The sequence below is a fragment of the Chelonia mydas genome, chromosome 8 (genome assembly GCF_015237465.2).
Source record: "Chelonia mydas isolate rCheMyd1 chromosome 8, rCheMyd1.pri.v2, whole genome shotgun sequence".
Taxonomy (NCBI): Eukaryota; Metazoa; Chordata; order Testudines; family Cheloniidae; genus Chelonia; species Chelonia mydas.
The window spans coordinates 3,609,005-3,624,017 of NC_057854.1; the positions used below are offsets into that span (position 1 = coordinate 3,609,005).

The window sequence follows — 15,013 nt, forward strand, 5'->3', positions numbered from 1 at the left end:
GTTTATCCATTTTCTGTTGTCTCTTTCCCCCCTCATTCCTTCCAAAAGTCTTCCTCATTCCTACGCTCCTCAGGCTTGGTCTACACTACCAATTTATGTCAGTATAAATACGTCACACGGGGTGTGGCTTGTAACATAGTTCTACAGACTTCACCCCTGGCACAGACAGCGCTGTAGACAGGCGTCTCCTGACGACATAGCCGCCACTTCTCAGAGAGCTGAAATACCGAAGCCAAGGGGACAAGCTCTCCCGTCAGCATAGACAGCGTCTTCACTAAGCGGGACAGTGGCGCAGCTCCACCAGTGCACTTGCACTGCTACACCACTGTAAGTGTAGACAAGCCCTATGAGTAAATGAATGGCATGTTCCTCCACTGAGACTTCTGAACTTACGATTTCCAGGCAACTTCGAATGGCCACTTCAGGGTATATACATCTTCAGGCAACGAGACAAAAACTAAAGGAAAGTGAGGTGATAGTTGCAGCTCTCAAGAAGAGGATCATTAATGGAGCAAATGTCAATCATTTGGGAATGGTTTAAAGAAAACAACTCCGCAGAGAAAGGTGTTTCCTGTAACCACCTGTGACGGGGTGTACCAACCCCGCACTGGGCCAAAGGGGGCGGACCAACCACTGTGGGCTCAGGAGGCCATGCCCCATTTCCCCTGCTGTGCATGCTCCAGCTGGAAGAGCCGGATAAAAGGAGACATCCCAGTTCAGTCGGGGCTGGCTGCGGAGGAGGAAGGAAGCTCCTCCCGAGGGGCCGGTGACACTCCAAGCGCCAGAGCCTGCGGATCTGGACTACGCGGTGGGCAACTCGCCGACTGCGCAGACTGACAGGGACGCCAAGCCACCGCCAGCTGAGGAGATGCCTGGGATGCAATTTGTGGTAGGAAGTGACCCTGGGGATGTATTGGAAGCAGACGCCTAAACCCTCAGGGGGGAAGTCCCCAGCTTCATAGGGCCCTGGCTCAGAACCCAATGGAGCAGGAGGGGCCGGGTTCCCCTACCACACCCCACGGACTGCTAGGCATGGCTGCTGTTTGTTCTCAGTCCCAGCCCAGGGGCTCAGGGCCCACAGACTGTTTGTTTGTTCTGCCCTGTCCAGGGGCTACAGACTGATTGTTGTTCTGACCCCCGCATTTGGCCAGAACCTGAGTTGCTACTGCCAGCCCCAGGCAGGAGGAGTGGGGGCCATAGACTATTTGTTTGCCCAACCCTGCCCAGGGGCTACAATGTGACCATTGTTCCATCCTACCCAGAAAGCCAGAACTCCAACTGTCATTGTCAGCCCCAGCCCAGAGATTCAGGGGCTACTGACTGTTTGTTTGCTTGGCCCCACCAGAGGTCTGGAGCCCACCGTACTGCAATTACCTGATCGAACAGGGAATCCCAACAACTGGGTGACGGGGTGCACCAACTACGTGCTGGGCCAATGGGGGCGGCCCGGCTCGACAAACAGGACTCCCCGTCATATCACCCAGTAAGTGATCCCATCAATATGTATCAAGAACATCAACCTGTATCACAAAAAAGCTTACGTGGATCATTACAAGTGCTTGAATTGTCCAAATTAATTTCTGAATACCTCACTATTATGTGTTAGGACGGACTGGCTGATACTTTTTAGTACACTTGGTCAGAAAAATTTAAATATTCAAACTTCTGATATACTTTTTTTGCAAACATAACTGAGGGTAAAGAAGGTTGAAGTTTGAAAACTTTAAGGTTTGAGATAAAAATATTTTAAAGGTTTTCTACCGTCTTCAACCAGCTCTACCTGTTAGTCATTATTGATGAGTGCTTAAGATACCATTTAGCAGAATATGTAGCATTAACAACAATCATCACTGCATTACACAAAGCATTCATGATCTTTGGCATTCTCAACAAAATCAAAACTGATAACGGACCCATCCGGATTTTTGTTGGCTCATGGAGCATAAGCCTTTTTGCAGCATGGGAGAGATTCATCGCAACCCGTGCAAATAGATAAAAAATAGCAATGTCTCTCAGATGTATCTATGAAACCAATTCTTGTGACCTTATGGATCTCCCTCACATGAAATGACAAATGCCACACCCATGTGGCTGATGTTTCAGAGGAAGGCTATGAAACAATTTCTCTCCATCTAAGCTATCCCAGGCCAAAGACTTCGGAAGATGAGACTAAAAGAAGATGACCAAGCAGAAGCTAATGTTGATCAACAAAGAACAGTTATATTGTCTGATCTCTGGAAAGGTGACCATGCACTTGTAAAGCAGCCAGTGACTAATAAGTGAAAAAGCCTGTATGAACCAAGACTTTTCAGCAGGAAGAAGAAGGCAGAAAATCTGCTGAAAATGATGCTTATGTAATCATCTGGAACATATCATTCTGAGAGACAGACAGACAGACACTAATAAAGGTAGCTTGGGGGATGAGTAGGGAAAAAGAAGGAAAGAGGGAGTGAGGGAGACAGACATTATGGGGTGTTGTCTATTTTAAGGAGAGAAATCACTTTGTATTTAAAGAAGAGGAGGAAGAAATACAGATGGTCTGACTCCCCAGAGCAGGTGGTCTCCTCTCTTTTTGGTAATGACAGTAGCTGTCACCTTATTTTGAAGTCTCCTACAGGAAAAGTAGTGAAATCGATATAAAATCAGAAATAGCAAAATGATGTACTAGTGAGTTTTAGTCATTTGGTCTGTGAGGAGTGAACAAAGCACACGGCACCTGGATACAAGAAGATAGGCCAACAACGGAGTCATGGATTCCAAGGCCTGTAGAGTCTGCGGGATACTAGGACCATGCCTCATTGACAATAAACCTGGTTGGGTGCCTTAGCTAAAAACTGAGTCAGTGGATTTATTGGGCAGTTCAGTTGGAGTCTGCTGTCTCTGCTATCTGCGCAGAGCGGGGATAGCACACTTAAAGAACACATACATGCAGCCAAACATCTGTCAACAGCAGGTTTTCTAAACCTTTCATCATTCTCGTGGCTCTTCTCTGAGCCCTCTCCAATTGTGGACACCAGTCTAGCTAATTGAAAACTGGGTTGTTGTTTTTCTTGAAACTTAAAGGGAAAAAAAAGTCTGCTCTTTTATCACTGTATAATGTGACAGGGTTTTCACAGTCATTTTGCAGTAACAATTAGCATCCCTTATCCAGTGATCTAGCCAGCTACCTAGCATAGGTGTTTATAACATGCTGATCTCCCAGATGTGCAGAGCAAATCAGGATTAACAACTCATCCAGTCCCACTTCACAGTAGCCAAGGATCTTTGGATTACTCTAAAGGGGCAGGTTATGTAATTTTGAGGAGGTACAGCATTGCTACCAACAATAGGAAGACACCAGAAAGTGCCCCCCTCCCCAAGGCTAAGGTTACTTTCTCTTGGAACCATATTTTGCCCCCAGAAGAAAACATTTCACATAAGAAGCTTAAGCTGCCCTATGCTTCAAGAGACTCATGTACCTGTGGAGACTGAATCACCTTTGCTGGCTAGGGACGCGTACATGCTGCTGTCCTGAGCCTGTCCGGAACATTGTGCACAACTGGTGCCATAGTGTCTCCTCCCTTGGAGGTTACGACCGTGTAGAACAGCTTTAATTTCTGAAAACGGATATGATTTTCAAAAGCCCCTAAGTGATTTAGAAGCCTAAGTCCCAGTTACAGAGAGCCTAATGCAAGTTAGGCTCTTAAGTACTTAGGCCACTTTTGAAAATGGGACATAGGTGCTTTTGAAAAATATACCCAAGGTCATGATCCTTCCGATGACGGCTGCGGCAGGGATGTGCTGTACCAGTGCATCTTCCGTCCAGCTGCTCCTTTTCCTGCTAATGCCACCCACATCTCGTCTATGCAGGCTGCCTGCAGAGCTCACTAGAAGGGAGGCAGCATCTGCTTTGTGTTCCCACATCATCACTCCCTTTCTGCCCCTGGAGACCCTGCACCTGCACTTGCTGAAGTTGCCGCACTCTGGGTTGACCCAAAGCTTTTAAGAAAAATAGTAATATATTGAGAGGGAGGAAGCGGGTTTTACATCAGAGCAGGTGGCAACATGGTGAACGTTCATAATGAACTGAACCAAAACCCTGTTGTATTTTTTGATCTAACAAGCGGGCTGCTGGTGTGTTAAATGGAAGAACTAGAGACATTCCTGAGAGACAGTAAAAGGTAATAAGATACTAAAGGGAAGGAAACTAAGATGTTCTTTAGCATCCATGGTGATCTAGCTGGGCCTAACTACTACTTCCAACATCAGGACGGAGAGAGTTAACAATAGACACCAATCCCACGTTGGTGCAATGCCACCAAATGAAACCAGGCTGCAGCTGTTCTAACACTGCTTCCTCAGTAACCTTTCCTGAGAAAGGAAGGTTGGAGACCAAAGATAAGTGACAAGGTTGTCTCTATCTCTAGAGACCTTCTTCCTGAGCAGGGGTTCATTATCAGTTGGCTGACTTTGTATCCTCTTGGTGGAGGCATTAACAACACCTAGTCAATAACAGACCTAGAGGTTTTCTCCAGATATGACAAAGGGCGGGGATCTAGCTGACAAGTGGTGGGACAAAGCTCTCCCAGTGCACCTAAAACCTCAGTGACTGAAACAGAATGAAAGCCAAATTGCGAAGTGGTGTGTTTGTTGCCTTCTGCATTCTCAGTGTTGGCCAAGTACCCCTTTCCAGCTGCATCCCCATATTCACCAAAAATAACCAGATACTGTTGGAAGAGTTAGTTTGTTCCACCAAGAACCAGTCCCCACACCCAAATCTCTCCCTTCCAGAGGCTTCTCATCCAGACTGAACCTGCACACCAAACCTTGAAGTTTGCCTATTGTTAGAGTATGTAGGAAGGCTGGTCCAGTGGATAGGACACTAGCCTAGAACTTAGGAGACCTTGGTTCAAGTCCCTTCTCTGCCACTGACTACCTGTGTGACCTGGGGCAAGTCACTTGGCCTCTTGGTGCCTTCGTTCCTGATCTGTGAAGTGGGGATACTTGCCTTGCTTTTCAGGGGTGTTGTGAGGATAAATACATTAAAGACTGTGAGGTGCTTTGAGATGTAGTGAAGAAAAGTGCTACACAGAGCTAGGAATTATCATGATGAAATAAATAAAGTCCTGCATTCGAGTGAGGGCAAAGCTGATTCTCTAGAGCTGTGCTATTTATTCCCCTTAAGTGTTGCTTTCTGTGGGTGGTATTTCTGTGAATGTCAGTGGTAGTGGCCTGTGCGTACAGCTAGTCGCAGTTTCCGGGTCAGAGAAGGGGTTCACATCTCTGTAAGGGAGCAAATTCTACAAGTGCATCATCCTTTTGCCTGCAGTCACTCTCTCTGATTGAATGTGGTCTCCAGTACCTTCAGTTGCTATAGCCAAGGAAATATTTCTATTTTCCTTTTTAAAGACTGGCTAAGCGGAGGGTGTTGGAGAGGAGAAAGGAAGCTCTCGTGACCCATATTTTCTTTTGACTCAGTCATAGAGATTTGCTTTAAAGTGTTATTGCTTTTCTTCTGTTCCATGGCGTTTGCTCCGTGATGGTAGCGCCTGTAACCTCGGCTCAGTGCATTCCAAAGGGAATTTCTCAACTGCTTGTGCAGGGATAGAAATGCCGCCACTCAGTATGCAGAATTCCAACACGGCGCCACTGAGTTATATTTAAACCATATTCCAAAGTTTACCTTAGTTCCTTGAAGGGGTCTGCCCTGACACTGGGAGTTTCTATAGATTTAGGGAACACTGTGCCTTCTGCTCCTGAAATAACAAAACAGAACACAAGATGTAGATGTTACAAACTGTAAGCAGGGGAGTGATTCTCAAATCACACTTGGCACAATTTACAGGTTATCTGAGCCCTACATGCCCCGACTCCATCCTCACAAGTAGTCAGGTTCAGAATGGTGAGCTGAATTTCCAAAGCTGGCTGTCTCGTTTGCACCCAGAACCTGGGTGCGCTCTGCACAATGCAATTCCTTCTGTTCTGAGGATGAAAAAGATTCAGACAGCCAGTTTGGAAAATTTGACCCCCTGTTATGCATAAATGTCTCTAGTACAGATGCACACTTCATTAGCTAATACAGATGCATATCATGAAATGATTTATGTTTTCTTGCTGCGATGGACTTAAAAGGAGAGAACAAAATCCCGGGTTAGTAGAGACACCTCAAAAGGTTCGCAGTGACTTGCATGCTGAATAGGGAGGTGGTGCTGTCCAGTGAATAAACTACAGGACAAGAAGGCAAGAGACCTGGGGTCTAATTCTAGCTCTGCCACTGATTTTGTTGTGTGACCTTGCACAAGTCATTTGCTCTCTCTCTCTTTCACATTTCCCATCTGTACACTGGGGATGATAATGGTTTACTTACCTTTTTCAGATCTCCAGATGGCAAGTACGAACTATGAGTCACAGATTTATAAATATTAAGACCAGAAGGGACCCTTATGATAAATTAATATGACCTCCTGTATAATACAGACCATATAATTTCATCTAGTAATCTCTACATCAAGTCAATATTTTGTGGTTGAACTATAGTGCATCTTTTAGGAAGACAGAGTCTTGATTTAAGTACTTAATGATGGAGATATACCTCCACTGTTAAAAATTTGCACTCTATTTCAAGTCTGCATTTATCGAGCTTCAATTTCCATCTTGTGTCTTGGTTTGCTAGATTAAAGAGCCCTCCATCAGAAATATTCTCCCTTTGTAGGTACTTATAGACTGGGATCAAGTCACCTCTTAATCTTCTCTTTGATAAGCTAAATAGATTGAGCTTCCTAAATCTTTCACTGAGGTCTGTTTACCAGACCTCAAATCATTCATGCTCTTTTCTGATCCCTCTCCAGTTTACAACATCCTTCTGAAGTGAAAACACCAGAACTAGACACAGATTTCAGTAATGGTGCCACCGATGCTTTATGGAGGTAATACCATCTCCCTTCTCCTACTCAATATTCCCCTGCTTATACATCCAAGAATCACATTGTCCCCTTTACCCATAGCATCGCATTGGGAGCTTATGTGCAGCTGGTTATCAATCATGATCTCCAAGGCCCTGATTTTTAAAGGTATTTAGGCATTGTGGGATTTTAAAAAGGGATGTACACACTTACGAGCCAAAATCCGTAAGTGCCTAAATCCCTTAGGAAAATGAGATTTAGGCTCTTAAATCAGTTAGGTGTTGAAAGGCCAAGCGCTGCAATGCCTAAATACCTTTAAAAATCTGGGCCTAAGACCTTTTCAGAGTCACTGCTTTCCAACCTACAATCCCCTATCCTGTAAGTGTGACCTACATTCTTTGTTTCTAGATCTATGACCTTGTATTTGATTGTATTAACACACATGTTGAAACGAATTCAGCTTAGCAAGAAATCCAGATAACTTTGCATAACTATCCTGTATACCTTATCACTATTCATCACCAGTTTTAATGGCATCTTGCAAACTTTACCAGCAATGATTTCATATTTTCTTCCAGATGAATGATAAAAGATATCGAATAGCACAGGGCCATGAACAGATCCCTAGGGGCCATGACTAGAAACCAACCCCTTTCCATTACATTGTGAGATCCATCAGTTAGCTGGTTTTTAATTGATTCAATATATGCTACATACTTACTGACTATTCCTATGTGCACTTCATAAACTATCAGTAGGAAATTCTTTGAACAACAATATGTATGTATTTTTTGAGATGAAAAAGAAAAGTAAGGTTACTTACCTCATAGTAACTGGAACTCTTCAAAATATGTGGGCCCTATGGGTATTCACTGTGGGTGTGCGTGTGCTCTGAATGCCTGGGACTGGAAATTCTTCAATAGCAGTATCCATTGGTCCACGCCTGCACCTCCTTGTGCTGTGAACCGAAGGCATAAGGAACTCTGACAGTTTGGGAAGGAGGGGCTCCTGTCGTCTTATAGCAGAGGAGGATGCGGTTGGAAATCCATTTTGAGACAGTACAGGAAGCTCTAGTGTGGACTGCTTACCAGGAAGACCTGAGGGCAGACAAGGCCAGGCTTGAAGCCTGGGATCTTGGGCAGGAGTATTCTGAATACTGGAGCAATAAAAGGCAGGTGGGAGCATTCTCTGCTAACTAGATATAAATCTACTAATTATCTAAAAGAGGAGTATGATAATAAAAACTATTTGCAATATTCACAAGTTAAAGATAGAGCAAGCTCGAAGGCTACAGAGTGGGAGTGTTCTGCCCCAGTGGTAGAGAGGACCTGAAGAGGCGGTCGGTCAAAGCACCAGGAGGCAAGAGGGCACAGGTGTGGACCAACGTACACAGCTGCTGAAGAAGTACATGTGCACCCGCAGTGAATACTATAGAGACCAGCACTAAAAGAAAAACCTCAGGGTTACCACCCCCTGCTTTCTCCCCAGAAAAAACAGCAACATGATACGCCTCGCATTGAAACCTGCTTATAGTGGAAAAATTCCACTGGCTTCAATAGAGTTACATTTGGTTTACACCAGTGTATCCCACTCACTATGTTAAGGAAAAGTGAGAATTAAAACAAGTTTTCTAATATTAACACTATAAAACCAAACTCATGCTTTTTAAAACACTGTAAACTCAGAGATGATAAAGAGTAGTCTAAAGTTTGAAGCACTGAGAATTAAAATTGATCTCGTGGCCCAATGTAAGATATTTAGCTCTTGACTTAACTATAATCCTTTATTGCTACAAGTTGTCAAAAGTATCTGTAACTTGAGAACTCTGAAGGTTACTGTTACCTGATTTGTCCTCTCCAAACTGTTTCCAAATAATGTAAGTTTCAGTTTATCCCACACAATGGTACTAGTTAGTAACTTTGCAATGAAATGTGGCAAAAACAGAAGCCTGCACATAACTGAATAATAAAATGAGGATTTTTGGGGTGGGGCGAGTGAGTGGGCATATTTGGGGGCTTGACAGTGGTGCATATAAAATATTCCTGGTCATTTTCCACTTGTATTATTGGGTTTATGCTCACACTGTGACTGTTGTTTACAGTTAAAAGAAAAGGAGGACTTGTGGCACCTTAGAGACTAACAAATTTATTTGAGCATAGGCTTTCGTGAGCTAAATAAATGTGTTATTGTATATGTGTTATACAATATGTGTTATTGTATATGTGTTATGTCCCTCCTTCCTTAGAGGTTTTTAAGGTCAGGCTTGACAAAGCCCTCGCTGGGATGATTTAACTGGGACTTGGTCCTGCTTTGAGCAGGGGGTTGGACTAGATGACCTTCTGGGGTCCCTTCCAACCCTGATATTCTATGATTCTATGATTCTATGAAGTCCTCCTTTTCTTTTTGCGGATACAGACTAACACGGCTACTACTCTGAAATCTGTTGTTTACAATTATAATTCTCATTAGTTTTTTTTTAAAAAAATAATAAGTAAACTACACTAGTCAAAGTAATGGAGACATGTAAATGGCCAGTGATGATTTGGGCCTGGTGGCTAAATTGTGGACTTTTATAATGGCCTGGAGTTTACCAGGAATTCGTTATTTAATTTGGGATGAGGAAGCAATTTTTGAAACACAACCAATGAAGTTTCTAATCCATGGAGATTTTGGAAAGGTTCAAACTAAGAACATCTATTATACTGGAGCCAGACTTCCTTTCAGAAAATCAGCCATCTCCTTGTCTTCCTTCTCTGATATTCATTGCTGTGATACCTTAAGCCCTACTTTTCCTCAGTAGTGATACAGACACATATGCAGTGGGAACTGGAATGAGCGAATCAACCCACGTCACACAGGTCACTGGCCAGGTCTCACACAGTTGCAAATTGGGGTTAATTCCTGACCCAAGAGAGTTGGAAATAGAGGATTTACAGTAAAGGTGGAAAATCCTGTATCTCATAACCAGTCCTATGAGATATGCACTCTCCCTAGAACTCTGGCAGTTCCTGCTACTCTAGACTGGGCCATAGACAGGCTATGCTGGAAAGTCAATAACCTGAGAATAGAGATGGCCCAGAACAATTGGGCAAAATGTGGGTAGTATTCAGAAGTTTATGCCCAGCCACAACCAGTGCGTTTCCCTTTGCTTCTGTTCCTTATTCATAACCTCAGTTATGAATATTTGACCGGCATTTGGTTACAAATTGAAAAGAAAAAACAAAACACTTATTGCACTTCTATTCCATACATTTTGTGTCTTCCTATTGTGAGAGTATCATTTCCCATTACTCACTCCTGCAACGTATACTCATAACACTACAACTTTAGATACATTTAACCAGACTGGGATTCCGGTAGAACTCTGGCCTGTTAGCTACTTTGGAATTCTGTTGCTAGAATTCAATAACATCAGCTTTGCAAACCTCTCAGTTCTTGTTTTCATTTTGCTTAAGTTGAGGAAAGCAGATCTTTGGCAAATGTGGTAAATGTACAATCTGAAAATTTTCACATGCATCCATCACCTCTCTCCCCAGTTAGAGGTATCTCAGTCTTCCTCCACTTTTATTGAACATAAAGCAAAAGCAAAGTTAAGTGAAATTTACTACTAAATTATTTTTGTCTCCTGGTTGATGTTATTAAAACAGTTCATATCCACTGTGAAAGATTTATAATATCAAATGCTGTTTCATTTTAAAGTATTGGAAGTATTTTTTCACCTTATAAGACTATCTAACATGGCACAGCCTCATTTGTCTACAAACAGCCAGATACAGTTAAGCAGACAAATATCATATAATTTGTATCCATACGTACTGTATGTCCCTAGATAATAAATTATTGTATTCTTATTATTTCATAAAGACTTCTATTAAAACCCATGCCTACCAATTCTCTCTTTCGACACTGTAATTTACCAGCGATAAATGTTCATAAACAGTTTGAGTGAAAAATCTATATACCCATTTCAGCTTTATTTTAAATTCCATGTAATATCCCTCAAAAATGATTTCATCAATGTGTTTCCATTAGCTGGTTCTCTGTCCAATAACTTAATTCCACACAATCAATCAGGTGCTTATACAGCATGTGACAGGATCTATCTGAAGTGTTTTGAATGACCGTGAAGATCCACCCGAGAGTTGTTTTTTCTCTGAACTGGCATAAGTTGGTGGGGTAAAACCTGGCAAAATATTTTGCATGTGTTGAGCTACTGCATTAGCAAGAAGCAAGACTTTTATGTTAAGGGAATGATTGCTGTTCAACTTCACGTATTTTTTCTTTCGTTTGAGACTGTATTCTGTGGGTTCACTGACTTATTCCCACTCTGTATCAAGGGCCGACCTCCTGATACCAGCTCTGTTGGCTTGTTACATCCGCTGCTGCACTGGGTTTCTCTATACCTTCACTCCGCCACAGGTAGGCACAAAAAGATGGGGTGAGAATAATCTCAACCGCGCGCTTTCAAGAGGCAGCTGCTCGAGTTTAAATCCCTTCAGCTCCATTTGAGAATTAAGTGCCACTGCCAGTCTCCATCCTTTCTGAACAGCTTCATCTGTTGCCGGTGGAGTCAAAGAGCGGGCCCTTTCTCCCACCGCTGGAGGGGGGCTGTGGACCCAGACGTTGCTCTCACACTTCAGAAGTGGAAGCAGCACGTGACCCAACAGGCTGAGGCTCTGGCAGATGGCCTGCCCCATGACATGACTCCTGCCTCTTGCGCACAACGGGGCTGCTTCTTCGTTGCTCAGCATCATGCTGTGTGACATCTCATATTGTATCCCTGTCGACTGTAAAAGAAGGCTTTATCCCTGATCCTTCCTTTCAGAGTTGGCCGTTGGCACATTTATCAGGTGAGTGTCAATGCTCATGCATTTCCTTCCTCTATACAAAAACAGTGAAGCCAGATTTCCACCTTTAATTAATTTGCATGTGCAGAGATGGACAACTGAAGATGTTGCATTGGTAGGCAACGGGTGGATTATTCTGCTGACAGTGCTTCCTGGCAATCAGCTCACCAGCAGACAGGCTAAGATTTTCAAAACTGAATGACTAAAGTCGGACCTCTACATCCACACTTAGGGCTTGTACACACTAGCACTTACATTGGTGTAACTTATGTTGCTCCATGGTTTGAAAAAGGCAGCCCCCTGAGTGACGTAAGTTACACCGACCTAAGTGCCAGTGTGGACAGCACTATGTCAGTGGGAGAGCTTTTGCTCCTGACATAGCTACTGCCTCTCGAAAAGGTGGATTCATCATGCCGACAGGAGAGCTCTCTCCCATCAGCATAGAGCGTCTGCAGTAGCCATGCAGCAGCTGCACCACTTTGGCAATTCTAGTGTCGACTAGCCCTTAGACATCTTGAAAAGTAGCCTAGCTTTGAAAAGCCAGTGGGAGGAGCTGGGTGCTCAGCACTTTTGAAAATTAGGCCAATTATTTGCAGTGAGGCTGAAACTTTAGGCCAGTTTTGAAAATCTTGGCCATGAGAACTCAAAGTTGTGACTACATTCAATTGGTAGGGGCAAACTGCACATGTATAAAGAGAAACAAGGTCACAGCCCAGATAAAAAGAACCAGGGTACATTTCCAAGTTATTTTCCATACTTTTCTTTTTCGCGGTCAACGTTTCTTTCTTGTTCCATTTGCTCTTCTATTAATAACCCTACATCCATGGAACATTTTTAGTATTGTAAATCACTGCTTTACAATAAAATAGGAGTCAAATTGTTCTATGAAGAGATTCTTAATTACTTTAAGCTTGTATGAACTTCTCTTTAAAAAACTCCCTGTAGTTTCATGTAATCTGAAATTAATTTTTTTCAGATAGTCAGAGGAAAATGTACACTGTTGTGATTTCCAAAAAGCTTCTGTGGTCACTATTATCGATCAGGGTGCATTCAGCAACTCACTCATTCAAATACCATGTAACTAGGTTCTCCTCTGTGGGTCCCAGCAGGTCAATATGCTAGACTCTTTAGAAAGTTAACGGCAGTGCCAACAGATCCGAGGGAAGTAAATCCAATACAATATAGTCAGTAATGATCTGTGCCTGCTTCTTTTAATTCAGAGCTATTTTAAAAGCCTTATTCATCCTTAATCTATGTTCTTAAATGGGTGAACACAGTAATAGTGATTGCTCCCCGTGTAATCCCATCAAATCTGAAATCAATAGAAGTTCCATTCCGTGCCTCACCAATATAAAATGGCTAGATTCAGCGAGGGTAGTGGAAAAAAGTAATAAATCTTCCTTCCTTCCTTTCTTTCTTTCGCAGACTAGCCATTGTTTTGCCATAACCAATATTGCTTCAACTCTGCTTTGTTCCCTTTGCTTTCTCACCATCTTTAATTATTGGTACTTGTCAAGGTTCCTTCCCCACTCTGAACTCTAGGGTACAGATGTGGGGACCTGCATGAAAGACCTCCTAAGCTTATTCTTACCAGCTTAGGTTAAAAACTTCCTCAAGGTACAAACTTTGCCTTGTCCTTGAACCCTATGATGCCACCACCAAGCGTGTTAAACTAAACAACAGGGAAAGAGCCCACTTGGAGACATCTTCCCCCCCAAAATATCCCCCCAACCCCTACACCCCCTTTCCTGGGGAAGGCTTGATAAAAATCCTCACCAATTTGCATAGGTGAACACATACCCAAACCCTTGGATCTTAAGAACAATGAAAAAGCAATCAGGATCTTAAAAGAAGAATTTTAATTAAAGAAAAAGTAAAAGAATCACCTCTGTAAAATCAGGATAGTAAATACCTTACAGGGTAATCAGATTCAAAACATAGAGACTCCCTCTAGGCAAAACCTTAAGTTACAGAAAAGACACAAAAACAGGAATATACATTCCATTCAGCACAGCTTATTTACCAGCCATTTAAACAAAAGGAAATCTAACGCATTTCTAGCTAGATTACTTATTAACTTAACAGAAGTTCTGAAGAGCATTCCTGACCTGTTCCCAGCAAAAGCATCACACAGACAGACAGACGCTTTGTTCCCCCCCCCTCCAGCTTTGAAAGTATCTTGTCTCCTCATTGGTTATTTTGGTCAGGTGCCAGCGAGGTTATCTTAGCTTCTTAACCCTTTACAGGTGAAGGGGTTTTGCCTCTGGCCAGGAGGGATTTTATAGTTCTGTATACAGAAAGGTGGTTACCCTTCCCTTTATATTTATGACCGTACTGTTGACAACTGTGTTTATTTTTAATAAAAACATAAAATGAAATATTTTGAAAGTCCACAAAATCATTAAAGAAGCCAAAATCCAGGATGATTACCTTGGTACCAAACAATTATTGTCTGTACTAATTCCCTTTAAATAAAAAAAAAAATGCCATAAATCTCATGGGCCTGATAACACAGACTTTTTCTGCAAATCAGACAAACCAATTTTCTTATATCTGGCACCAATAAAACAGATAGTGCAAATAAAAACAATGTAATTTACATATCAGTAAGTTATACCAGACTGCCCTTTCTATGGGAAAGTCTCTTGGGCCCAGGGATTTTGTTTTAACATACTGGCTTAAGGCAGCTGTTTCCTTGCTGTGTTCAGCTCCAGCCTTAGGGTTGAAGGACAAAGATGCCCATCGAGGGTCAAAAACATTGAATATATTTCTTACTACTTCTGTTCAAACTACTAAGTCCTAAGTCCTTAGCCCTGGCCAGATTGCGCCTCCCTGGGAAAACCCATGGGAAGGAGAGAAAGGGGAGATCGCTGTGAGCGATTCCAGACATTGTATTGAAAGGCAGGATTTGCTTACTCACCCCTTTCCCAATCACAAAGCCAATGATGCTCTGAGCTCCCCAGGGACGTCAGGATATCAGCAGCAGGAGGCCCGGGGGTCTGTGCTCTCAGCAGTCCCACTCAGTGCACCCCCTCAGGACTTCTGCAGCCAAAAGCAGCCCCTAGGGCACACCTCTAAAGGAGGATCCTCACTGCAGAAAAGGGGACCAATGATATGAAAGCTGGCCTGACTACATTACCTTTGCACTGTGAGCTCCACTAGGTACAGGGGAGAGTATGTACCTTCTTCCTGCGGCCCACCCCATCCCTTGAAGAGTCCCTGTAGCATCAAGGAATGCTGTTGCAAAAGTGGCTGAGGGTCCTCTTCATGCATGGATCTCACAGC

General features: G+C 43.0%; 1 protein-coding gene across 4 annotated transcripts in view; it reads right to left on the minus strand.

The window, feature by feature from the left end:
- Positions 1-15,013, minus strand: part of SGCD (sarcoglycan delta) — a 498,497-nt gene that overhangs the window by 57,918 nt on the left and 425,566 nt on the right. For all 4 annotated transcript variants that reach the window (XM_037906780.2, XM_037906781.1, XM_027820892.2 and 1 more), the window contains one exon: positions 5,663-5,735. In XM_037906780.2, coding sequence (XP_037762708.1) covers positions 5,663-5,735 — 73 coding nt within the window. The remainder of the gene's footprint in view (positions 1-5,662; positions 5,736-15,013) is intronic.